Source organism: Garra rufa, chromosome 20 (genome assembly GCF_049309525.1).
Source record: "Garra rufa chromosome 20, GarRuf1.0, whole genome shotgun sequence".
Lineage (NCBI taxonomy): Eukaryota > Metazoa > Chordata > Actinopteri > Cypriniformes > Cyprinidae > Garra > Garra rufa.
The window spans coordinates 3,327,601-3,340,742 of record NC_133380.1 but is presented as its reverse complement, the minus strand read 5'-3'; the positions used below and the strand labels follow the sequence as shown (position 1 = coordinate 3,340,742).

The window sequence follows — 13,142 nt, the reverse complement described above, 5'->3', positions numbered from 1 at the left end:
GGCGGGGCTCTGTTGCTGTGCGGGAGTAGTGGATTTGATCCCGGCTGACAGAATTATGTTTTAACCGTTTATTCTTGCGAATCCAGTCCAAGGCTCTTCACGGATAAAACCTAAGGTGAGTAATCTATAAGAGTCTCCGTTGTTTTGATCAGTTTTAAAAAGTTTAATCGGTTTGCGCAGATAACAACTTTGTAGTTTTGAGGTATTTCCTCGGGTGAAGCGCCCCTGTGTCTTTGTGGGAAAACTCTTTGATTGATTGCTCGTACACCCAATGAGAGCGCGAGTAGAGGAGGACCCGCCTCGTAAGTTGACGGCTCAACCAATCAAGAGCTAGAATAGGCGGGCCTTTGTCGTTAACAACGAGGAAGGGGTGGTGTCTCCGCGGGCTGGAAAAGTAAAAAACGAATTTGTTATTTTAATAACAACCTGAGTAGAACTTTTTAATGTTTTAGTGATATATTGATGTTTTCTGTTTCTGCTAATCAACATTCGCCGATGTTGTTTTCATTACAAAGTGAAATTAAGTGACTGTGAAGTCGTACCATGGTACTTTTACAATGTACCATAATAGTGAATGATTACCATATTTATGTAAAGTAGCATGGTATTAACGGAATATTTTAGCTTTAAAAACTTTAAGGGGTGACTATAATCATTCGTGTAGATGTAAAAATGCACTTTATTGATTACAGTCGTGAGATTTGGCATTAGATATGCTTTATGTAACGTTATCTATAATAATCAAAGATTTAAATGTGGGTCAAAGACGTTCAAATGTCAACATCAAAACATTTACAAAAGTGCATAGAAAGCACATTAAAGTGTCTACTTTTAAGTTTTTGGAGAATAAAACGTCCAAATTTGGATGAAATAATGTTACCTTGTCATTCAGTGTAACAATATTTATGTAAAAATGTAAACGGCATGCTTATTCTGACTTGTACATATTAAAATATATAACAGAATAAGGGAGGATATTCCGTTTTATTGTGTTTTCAATGAGTACAAAATTCTTACTGACAAAAGGGCAAAATCTAGGATAGTGGCATATTTTAATAATACAACTAATTAGTATTTGGGGTAAAAATAATTAGTCTTTTAATATGTCATAAGTAATTTTAGATGTAAATATGCCTGACAAGACTATTACACTGAATGACATTTTAGTGAGTGTCTTTAGTAAATTAGGGGAAAGTGTATGCTATTTATTTTCTGCTCAGAAAAACCAAAACAAAAATGCAATTAAATTGAACAGAACAGACAACAATTTAAAGCAGTATTACATTTATTGCTTTTATGCTTTGACCCATGTATGTTTGTTTGAATTTGATTAGTTTTCTTTTGCATGTTTGCAGTCTCGTTCTGTTTCTTCTTCTGGAACACTAAAGTCATGGCAGCAAATAAGGGCAAAAACCAAAGTTCCCTGGTTCTGCATAAGGTGATCATGGTGGGCAGCGGCGGCGTGGGAAAATCAGCCCTGACATTGCAGTTCATGTATGATGAGGTGAGCTGAACACGCTTTCGCTGAGACACATTCTTGCATGAGTCAAAATCTTTAAGCTTCAGGAATAGTTCTTTAAAATATATATATTAGTGTTATTTTAATATTATTTATGGTTTATTATTGCAGTATTTATTTATATTTTGAATTAGCTTTTTTATTTTAGTTAATTGTAGTATAGGTTTAAATGATTTTGTGATGTGCTTTTGTCATTTTAATTCTTTTTTAATATGTATTTTTATTTTAGCTTTCATTTTATTTTATTTCAGTTAGTTGTTAAGGCACGATTTCTGTTTATTTAGTGCTGTTTTTATTTAGTTTTAATTATTTCTTATTATTTTAAGATTAGTTTTAGTAATTTTAGTATTTCAACTTTTTTATTTGAGGAATTTTTATTATGTTTTTTTTATATATTTCTCTTTAATTGCAATGTATTTTTATTTCAGCTGTAGTAATCTTACTACTTCAAATTATTTAATTTAAGTTATTTTTTATGTTTTATATTTCTATTTTTATTTCAGTTTTAGTAAATTTAGTACTTTTTAACTTATTTCATTTAGTTTTTTTTAACAATTCAGTTTATCTTTAATGTAATTCATGTTTCTTGGTTTCTTATTTTTTAATATGTGTCTTGCTTTAGTTTATTTTTATTTCAGTTTTAGTATTTTTAATACTTACAATTATTTTAGATACTTGTTTATTGTTTTTTATATTTCTATTTAGCTTTAATGTATTTTTATTTTCGTTTTTTAGTAAATTTAGTAATTGAACTTATTTGAGTTAGTTTAAAAAAAATTGCTTTAATTTTTAATTTTAGTAATTTGAGAACTTAAACTTTTTTATTTAGGTTTCTTATTTTTTTATTTCTATTTTGCTTTAATGTATTTTTAGTTTAGTTCTAGTATTTTTAATACTTCAAATAATACTTGTTTTTTATTTATTATTTTGTATCCATTTCTATTTAGCTTTAATATATATTTCAATTTTATTAATACTTCAAATAATACTTGTTTTTTATTTATTATTTTGTATCCATTTCTATTTAGCTTTAATATATATTTCAGTTTTATTAAATTTAGTACTTTTAACTTATTTTAGTTCGTTTTTTAAATCATTCTGTTTAATTCTATTTAGCTTTAATTTATTTGTAATTTCAGTTTTAGTCATTTTAGTGCTTAATTTTTTTTCATTTAGGTTTCTTATTTTTTTTAAATTTGTCTTGCTTTAATTTTTTTTATTTTAGTTTTAGTATTTTTTATACTTTAAATTATTTCAGATAATGGTCTACTGTTTTTTATAATTCTGTTTAGCTTTAATTTTAATAACTTAATAACTTTTTTAAATGTAGCTTTAATACATTTTTAATTTTAGTTTTAGTAATTTTAGAACTTACACTTATTTTATTTAGATTTTCTTTTTTCAACTTTCTCTTTTCCTTTAGTTTATTTTATTTTAGTTCTAGTATTTTTAATACTTCAAATTATTTAAGATTTTTTTATTTATCTTTTGTATATATTTCTATTTAACTTTAATATATTTTTATTTCAGTTTAAGTAAATATAGTACTACTAACTTATGTCAGTTAGTTTTTAAAATAATTCTATTTAACTTTAATTGATTTTTAATTTCAGTTTTAAGTTATTTTAGTGGTTATTGTATTAAATTTAGGATTCTTATTTTTTAATATTTCTCTTTTGCTTTAATTTATTTTCAGTTGTAGTAATTTTAGTACTTCAAATTATTTAATTTCAGTTTTATTTAATGTAGGTTTCCTATTTTCTAGTATTTCTCTTTATTTTCTCTTTAATTTTAGTAACTTTGGTACTTTAAATTCAGTTAACTTTACATATGTTTTGGTGCTAAACTTACTAAAACTAAAAATCTACATTTTTTAAATTAGTTTTAAGTTTAATAGCATTAGTTTTAATTAACATTAACACCACTGATTCTATAGGAAAATCTATTACTGTTCTAACCAATACTTTGTAATCTGCATTGCTCACCTCAGTTTGTAGAGGACTACGAGCCCACCAAGGCCGACAGTTACCGGAAGAAGGTGGTCCTGGATGGAGAGGAGGTACAGATTGATATTTTGGATACGGCGGGGCAGGAAGACTACGCCGCCATCAGGGACAACTACTTCCGCAGCGGAGAGGGTTTCCTTCTGGTGTTCTCCATCACAGAGCCCGAGTCCTTCAGCGCCACGTCAGAGTTCAGGTCAGTCACTGGACGTCCCGCTTATCTGCTGTTCTAGTGCATTCAGTTCTAGTTTGGTAGAATAGCAGTTACCGCACTGTATGTTCTCACAACGATGTTATCATTACAGCGGCATCCTGCACACAGCAAAACTCTCAAGCTATCAGATACAGCGTCAGCTTATTTATCCTCACTGATAGCAAAATGCAGTGCAGAGCGGTGGTTCTCGGTTTTGCTTGAAATGAACAAAACAAGCTTTAAAATAAGCTAAAACAGCTTAAAATCAAGATGTGAGCTGACTTTATATTTCTTAATTTAATTCTACTTTTAAACTGTCATTTTATTTATCAATCAGGACTGGGGAATCTTTAATATATGTGACCCTGGACCACAAAACCAGTCTTAAGTCACTGGGGTATGTTTGTAGCAATAGCCAAAAATACATAGTATGGGTCAAAATTATTGATTGAGAACATTTCAAAAGTGTGCTTTCTAGACCTGGAAAGTCAAGGAAATTAATAAAAAACCGAAAAATAAAAAAATAAGTAAAAAAGACTGGAAAATCTCAAATTTGTAAACCTGGAAAAGTCATAAAAAAGAAAAACATTTTAAATAAATAAATGGACTAGACTAGAAAAGAAAAGAATGAGAGAATTAAATTAATGTAAATTAATAAAATCTTAAAAATTTTAAAATAATATAACTCAACTGACAAAACCTAAATAGATGAGAGAATTTCAAAAGTGTGATTTGTAGTCCTGGAAAAGTCATAAAATGTAGTAAAATTTTAATTAAAAAATAATTAATTAAATAAATAAGGAAAGAAGGACTGGGAAACCTCAATATATGAGAGAATGAGTGATTTCTGGATTTGGAAAAGTCATGGAAATTAATAAAATCTTGAAAAAATAAAGTAGAATAAATCAGAAATGAATAAAATATAAACAAATGAGAGAATTTCAAAAGTGTGATTTTTGTAGACCTGGAAAAGTTGTAGAAATGAATAAAATCTTATTTAAATAAAAAAAAAATATATATATATATATATAAATAAATAAAGAAGGAAGTAAGGACTGACTGAATTTTTTTTTTTTAAGTGTGATTTGTAGTTCTGAAAAAGTCATAAAAATTAAAACATTTTAATTAAACAGTTAAATAAATAAGGAAATAAGGACTAGAATGCCTCAAGAGAATTTAAAAAGTGTGATTTCTATATTTGGAAAAGTCATGGAAATGAATAATAAATCAGAACTGAAAAAACATAAATGGGTGAGAGATTTTCAAAAGTGTGATTTGTAGACCTGGAAAAGTCATAGAAATAAATAAAATCTTTAAAAAAAAATTTAATTAAAAAAAATAAATATATAAATTAAGAAGGACTGACTGAAAAAAACTAAATATATGAGAGAATTTCTAGAAAGTGTGATTTGTAGTCCTGGAAAAGTCATGGTTATGAATAAAATCTTTACACAATAAAAATGAAATAAAAGCAAATAAATCAGAACTGTAAAACACATAAATATAAAGTGTGATTTTTAGACCTGGAAAAGTAATATAAATTAGTTAAATAGTTTATAAATTATATAAAATAAAATAAATCATAACTGAAAAAGCATACAAAGATGAAACATTTTCAAAAGTGTGATTTGTAGACCTGGAAAGTCATAAAAATTTATAACAAATAAATAAATAAATAAATAAGGACTGGAAAGCCTCAATGTATTAGAGAATTTCAAAAGTGTGATTTCTAGACCTGGAAAAGTCATGGAAATTAATGAAATCTAAAAAAAAATTTAAAAAAAAATTAAAAAAAATACAATAAATCAGAACTAAAAAAAAAACTAAATAGATGAGAGAATTTCAAAAGTGTAATTTGTAGTCCTGGAAAAGTCATAAAAATGAGTAAGATTTAAATTAATAAATAAATAGAAAAGGATTGGAAAGCCTCAATATATTAGAGAATTTCAAAAGTGTGATATCTAGACCTGGAAGAGTCATAGAAATTAATAAAATCTTATTTTAAACATAAAATAAATAAATAGCTAAATAAAGAAAGAAAGAAGAAAGGAAGCACTAAAAAAATCTAAATATATGAGAGAATTTCAAAAGTGTGATTTCTAGACCTGGAAAAGTCATGGAAATTAATGAAATCTAAAAAAAAATTAAATACAATAAATCAGTACTAAAAAAAAAACTAAATAGATGAGAGAATTTCAAAAGTGTAATTTGTAGTCCTGGAAAAGTCATAAAAATGAGTAAGATTTAAATTAATAAATAAATAGAAAAGGACTGGAAAGCCTCAATATATTAGAGAATTTCAAAAGTGTGGTTTGACCTGGAAAGTCAAAAATTTATAACATTTAAATAAATAAGGACAGGAAAGCCTCAATATATGAGGCTAATTTTATAAATTAATAAAATCTTGAAAATTAAGATGAAATAAATCATAACTAAAAAAAAATTTAAATAGTTGAAAGAATTTCAAAAGTGTGATTTTTAGACCTGGAAAAGTAATATAAATTAGTTAAATAGTTTATAAATTATATAAAATAAAATATATCATAACTGAAAAAAACATACAAAGATGAAACATTTTCAAAAGTGTGATTTGTAGACATGGAAAGTCATAAAAATTTATAACAAATAAATAAATAAATAAATAAGGACTGGAAAGCCTCAATGTATTAGAGAATTTCAAAAGTGTGATTTCTAGACCTGGAAAAGTCATGGAAATTAATGAAATCTAAAAAAAATAAAAATACAATAAATCAGAACTAAAAAAAAACTAAATAGATGAGTGAATTTCAAAAGTGTGATTTGTAGACCTGGAAAAGTCATGGAAATTAATAAAATCTAAAAAAAATAAAATTAAATACAATAAATCAGTACTAAAAAAAAACTAAATAGATGAGTGAATTTCAAAAGTGTGATTTGTAGACCTGGAAAAGTTGTGGAAATTAATAAAATCTAAAAAAAAAAAAAAATTAAATACAATAAATCAGTACTAAAAAAAAAACTAAATAGATGAGAGAATTTCAAAAGTGTGATTTGAAGCCCTGGAAAAGTCATAAAAATTTTCTATTGGGTAGAAATTGCTGTTTGTTTAGTTAAAAATATTATTGGTGCTCAACTATTAATAATATTTCATATTATTATTGATGCTGATAAATGCTTTTGCTGCTTAATATTTTTGTAGGTTTTTTTTTTTTTGATGAATAAAGAGTTTAAAAGAATAGCATTTTATCTGGCCTTTTTGAATTTTTATAAATATATTTTGCCAATTTAATGCATTTTTCAACAGTCCTCAACCCAAACTCCTGAATGGTAGTGTATTATGGCTTCAACAAAATTATTTGGCAGCACAACTGTTTTCAACATTAATAATGAGCAGCAAATCAGCATATTAGAGTATTTTCTGAAGGATCACGTGACACTTAAGACTGGAGTAATGATGCTGAAAATTCAACTTTGACCACAGGAGTAAATTACATTTTAACAAATATTTACATAGAAAACAGATTTGTGACCCTGGACCACAAAACCAGTCTTAAGTCGCTGGGGTATATTTGTAGCAATAGCCAAAAATACATAGTATGGGTCAAAATTATAGATTTTTCTTTTATGCCAAAAATCATTAGGAAATTAAGTAAAGATCATGTTCCATGAAGATTTTTTGTAAAATTCCTACTATAAATATATCAAAATGTAATTTTTGATTAGTAATATGCATTGTTAAGAACTTAATTTGGACAACTTTTAAAGGTGATTTTCTCAGTATTTAGATTTTTTTGCACCCTCAGATTCCAGATTTTCAAATAGATGTATCTCGGCCAAATATTGTCCTATCCTAACAAACCATACATCAATAGAAAGCTTATTTATTATTATTATTATGATGTATATATCTCAGTTTTGTAAAAATTAACCTTATGACTGGTTTTGTGGTCCAGGGTCACATATTTGAAACTGTAATGATATTTCAAAATTTTAGTGAGCAGATTGTAATTATTCCCAATTTTGGGATGTAGATGACATTCTGTGTTACTGGTCCACACAGGGAGCAGATCCTGAGAGTGAAAGCGGAGGAGGATAAAATCCCTCTGTTAGTGGTGGGGAACAAGTCAGATTTGGAAGACAGAAGGCAGGTGTCTGCGGACGAGGCCCGAACCAAAGCGGACGAGTGGTCCGTCCAATATGTAGAAACATCAGCCAAAACCAGAGCCAACGTCGATAAGGTTGGGTGCATTAAATATCCGAATACTTTCAGAATACAGGACCTTGCTATGAAGCATCTCTGAAGCATGTTTTGTTGTCCGCAGGTCTTCTTTGATTTGATGAGAGAGGTGCGGGCGAAGAAGATGTCCGAGAACAAGGAGAAGAACGGGAAGAAGAGCGGCAAAAAGAAGAAGAGCCTGAAAGAGAGATGCACGCTGCTTTGAGCCGCACAAACGCTTTCCAGTGCTGGACTGAGCCGTTCTTCTGATGCTGAGGATCTTCCTCCAGCGTTTTTCTTGCCAAATACAATCAAACCAGAAGCGTAAGCCACAGTGGCAACCTCAGCTATCACTCTTCCACATCTTAAAAGACTTTTCATACATTTCAAATCAGTATCTTAACTCTAATCTGTGAAATATAGAGAACTTTTCCAAAAGTCACCAGGCTTTATTCATGAAACGGAAATAGAATACATTTCTAAATAAATTGTTGCATTGAATTAAATGCTGCAGTACTGTTTAGAAATGACTTCTGCTTGTTTCTTTATCACACTTCTTGTGCTAAATACTCTATTTTATCTGCCTTTCACTTGTTTAAAGGCAAAGGCATCAGACATATGCCATATGTATTTGTTTTGAACGCATTATTATGCAACTTAACACGGAAGTGAGATTGACAGATTTCATGCAAACTCACCAATCGTGTTGCTTTTATTATAAAACGGACACCTTTGTAATGATGATATTTTTGTAATCACATCACTTGTTTGTTAATTTCTTATCCTGGTGATTATAGACCAAATAAACCTCTGAATTTGTTATGAATCTCTGTGATTTCATTCCAGTTGCGTTTTGTGTTTCAGAGCTGAAACGGTCCCCAGAAAATGCTGGAATTTTGCATCGCACTCTTGTTTCTGCATTTGACGGCCTCCGGAGTTTTGACAAAGGCGGCAGCAGGGCCATAAGAGTTTATGAGAGCCGTAAAATGTGTCCGGAGGTAATCAGTCACCTTGACTTTGAATGTGAGAAACCGTCTATTCAGCATTTAACACCCCATTGTAAAGACGCTTGTGATGGGCTTCACTTAAACACGCACAAGCCTGGGGATGCTGAGACTTATAAGATGCAAGCAATCTGGACGATAGGCTACAAAAAATAAAATAAAGTGAATTACTAATAGCTTTTTGTGTTTAGAAAAACACATTTTATTAACCCTCTGGGCCTCTTCGGTCATTTTTGACCAAAAAATTTTATGTTTTGAATTTTTAAAAATCGTAGCTTCATCAGAATGAGATGACACTTGGTGACTTTTGTTGCATTAGCTATGTGAGTACAAAAAAAAAATCAGTGACATGATTCGGATATGTTAAAGGGTCAAAAAAAAAATAGTCACACTTGGCTCCTTCGCGGTCAGAAATGACCGACATAGGAAATGAATGGGAAATACGAAAAAATGTGATAATTCAGATAATCTTTTGGTAATACAAGCTACAAATGAGCAACTGTGCTGAAAAGAAGTGTTCAGCAAGCAAGGACTGACACTCTAAAATAACAAAAGTACAGAACTGACACACACACGCACACACACGCGCGCACACACACACACAGACACACACAGACACACACACAGACACACAGAAATAAGCAGAAAAATGCAAAACCTGATATTTATCCAATCAAAAAAATATCTAAACCTTGCCAAAATTTATCTTTTAGAATGTCTGAATATATTTCTAAATGCAAAGCCTAATAAAATGAAGTAACAGTAAAAAGAAAAAAAACAATAGGAATCCCAAAGCCCCTGTATATATGTATATAGGGAGACACAGGAGTTTACATGGCATTACACAAGTTTTTATTTTTTATGCCAGTAGATGGTGCAATTTTCACTTTAAAAAAATGGATTTTAAATGCTTTTACTCTATTTTAATGTGAAATGTTGTATTTATTGAAAAATAATAAATACATAATTAATTAAAAAATATAATATAAAATATAATTCTACTGGGAAAAAATTGCTCATTAAAACTGTATAAATATTGCATAGATTCATAAAAAATGCTCAAAATTCTAAATAATAATTACAAAATATTATTGAACAAAAATATATTTAATTGATTTTCCTGAAGAAAAAAAAAAGTTACTTTTTAAGGCTTCGGTCACTTTTGACCGCGAGGGAGCCAAGTGTGACCCCTTAATGAGGAGGCCCAGAGGGTTAAATGAAATAAAAACAAAAAGCATGCATCAGTAGAGTGCATAGAAATTATTTTTGAATGAATTATTTTCCTTTTTTATTCCAAGTAAGTTGCAGATAAACCTTTAATTTTAGCTAAAACAATTAATAAATACAATTAGTCAATAATAAAATATGTAGTAGTTGAATGATTTTATTTTCACCTAAAAAAAAGTTTTGTTTATTTAGTCATTTCTGGCCAGCAGAGGTCAGAGATGCTCCAGCGAAAAATGCATTTGAAAGACGCAGATCGATTTCGTCCTGTAAAAATTTCAAGTGAAATAATTTTTGATGTGTTCACATCATTAGACCACTATCCTGTGACTTAAGTCAGAATTTCGATTCAGTAAATCATAGTTTTTACTTTTTGTCTCATAATTTTTTACTTTTTATCTTGTAATTATGACTTAAGTCATAATTTAGACGTTTCATCTGGTAATTGACTTTAAAGTCATACTTTTGATGTTTTATCTCATATTTTCGACTTTATAAGTCATAATTTAAACTTTTTTTCTCATAATTTAAACTTTTTATCTCATAATTATGACTTTGAGTCTTAATTTTATGTCATAATTTCTATATTTTATCTCATTTTAATTGTTTTCTCAATTTCGACTTTTTATCTCGTAAGTCATTATTTAGATTCTTTTTATCTCGTAATTATGACTTAAGTCATAGTTACGAATTTTAAAGTCAGAAATCAGAATTTCGACATATGTCATACTTATGACTTTTAAATTTATAATTTTAACCTTTTTCTCATAATTTAGACTTTTTTTCTCATAATTTCTACTCTAAAATAAAATTTTGACTTTTTATCTTGTATTTATGACTTAAGTCATAATTTAGACTTATCTCGTAATTACAACTTTTAAAGTCATAATTTTCACTTTATAAGTTATCATTTTGACTTTTCTCCTAAATTCAACTTTTTATCTTGTAATTATGACTTAAGTCATAATTTAGACTTTTTATCTAGTAATTATTACTTTGTCATAATTTCTATATTTTATCTCATTTTAATTGTTTTCTCAATTTCGACTTTTTATCTCGAAAGTCATTATTTAGATTCTTTTTATCTCGTAATTATGACTTAAGTAAGTCATAGTTACGAATTTTAAAGTCAGAAATCAGAATTTCGACATCTCATACTTATGACTTTTAAATTTATAATTTTAACCTTTTTTCTCATAATTTAGACTTTTTATCTCATAATTATAACTCAAGTCATAATTTCAACTCTAAATCATAATTTTGACTTTTTATCTTGTAATTATGACTTAAGTCATAATTTAGATTAATCTCGTAATTACAACTTTTAAAGTCATAATTTTCACTTTATAAGTTATCATTACGACTTTTCTCCTAAATTCAACTTTTTATCTTGTAATTATGACTTAAGTGATAATTTAGACTATTTATCTAGTAATTATTACTTTGTCATAATTTCTATATTTTATCTAATAATTTAAAAATTTTCTCAATTTTGACTTTTTATCTTGTATTTTGACTTATCTCGTAAATTATGACATAAGTCATAATTTCATCTCTATAAGTCATGATTTCGACTTTTATCTTGTAATTATGACTTAAGTCATTAAGTCAATTAAGACTTTTAAAGTTATAATTTCGAGGACAACTGAGGGACTCATATGCAACTATTTCAGAAGGTTCAAACACTCACTGATGCTCCAGAATGAAAACCCATGCATTAAGAACTTTTGAACAGAATAAAAACTTTTTTCTTATTTTGCCTAAATATCATATTTTCTTTAATTTAGAACTGCCCTTTAGAAGCTACAGAAGATACATGTTTCACAGAAGACAAAATAAGCTCAATTTACCCTGATCTTCAAATTTCAAAAGTTTTCAACCCCAGCTCTTAATGTATGTTTTTTCCTTCTGGAGCATCAGTGAGTGTTTGAACCTTCTGTAATAGTTGCATATGAGTCCCTCAGTTGTCCTCAGTGTGAAAAGATGGATCTCAAAATCATACAGTCATTGTTGGAAAGGTTCAAAAGCACCAAAAAACCAAAGAATTTGTGAGACCTGCAGGATTTTTCCTGAAGAACAGCGGGCAGTTTAACTGTTCAGGACAAACAAGGGACTCAACTTGACTTTATTGTTCACTTCTAAACAAAAATATTTTAATCAATTGACAGCCCTAATTATTATACATCACATATTAGGTTAATGAATTATATACTACTTAGAAAAGGGTCATTTTTATAAATCCAACTATTATTTTCAGTTGTGGACTATATGTAAAATATCTTATTCAGGTCAGTGCTAAATAAAAAATAACATGCATTTTGTATGATCCCTCTTATTTTGGAAAATAATTAACATTTTGCAGATTCTGCAAAGGTGTATGTAAACATTTAACTTAAACCATATGTGTTTAATAGGGATGTGCATGAGTACTAGAGTACTCAGACTTAACAGTGATGATCAATCATAATTTTTAGAGTCAATGAAATCATCATTTTCATAGTACCCTAAAATAAATGTATACTCTGGTGGAGCTCTGACTGGTTAGTGTTAGAAGAGCATGCTGTCCAGACCATCAAAATAAAGACCTATCAGTAACTGAAATTAAAAATGTACAGAAATGCATGTGTAATACAGTGAATACAGCCCATCGTCCACTGCTACTATCTTTTTAATCCTGTGGAAACTGCCACTGGGAATTCAAAGTAAGGCTGTTTTCAAAATTGGTAATATTTAGAAAAGTTTTTAAGCAGCAGATCAGCATATTACAATGATTTCTGAAGGATCATGTGACACTGAAGACTGGAGTAATGATGCTGAGATTACAGCAGTCAATTACAGTATATATTCACATAAAAAGACAAAAAATATATTCACACAAAAAAATGATATTTTTACAGTATTTTTAATCAAATAAATGCAGTAGTGGTGAGCACTAGATAAAAAAATCGTACCAACCAAGGATAACAGAATTAGACAGCTTCCAATAAACCATTGACAAACTGCC

The 13,142-nt window shown here is 28.5% G+C and overlaps 1 protein-coding gene across 1 annotated transcript; it reads left to right on the top strand.

Moving 5' to 3' along the window:
- On the top strand, window positions 1–8,264 carry LOC141293416 (ras-related protein ralB-B-like). The gene is made up of 5 exons (XM_073825452.1): window positions 1–115; window positions 1,356–1,504; window positions 3,510–3,718; window positions 7,755–7,932; window positions 8,017–8,264. The coding sequence occupies exons 2-5, from the start codon at window positions 1,391–1,393 to the stop codon at window positions 8,134–8,136; spliced, it is 621 nt and encodes a 206-aa protein (XP_073681553.1). The 5' UTR covers window positions 1–115; window positions 1,356–1,390; the 3' UTR covers window positions 8,137–8,264.
- Window positions 8,265–13,142: the final 4,878 nt, after the last annotated feature.

Coding starts and splice junctions, on each gene's coding strand:
- LOC141293416 (XM_073825452.1), top strand. CDS start 1,391: ATGGCAGCAAATAAGGGCAAAAACCAAAGTTCCCTGGTTCTGCATAAG. Junction 1,505..3,509: donor TGCAGTTCATGTATGATGAG/GTGAGCTGAACA, acceptor TGCTCACCTCAG/TTTGTAGAGGACTACGAGCC. Junction 3,719..7,754: donor AGCGCCACGTCAGAGTTCAG/GTCAGTCACTGG, acceptor TGGTCCACACAG/GGAGCAGATCCTGAGAGTGA.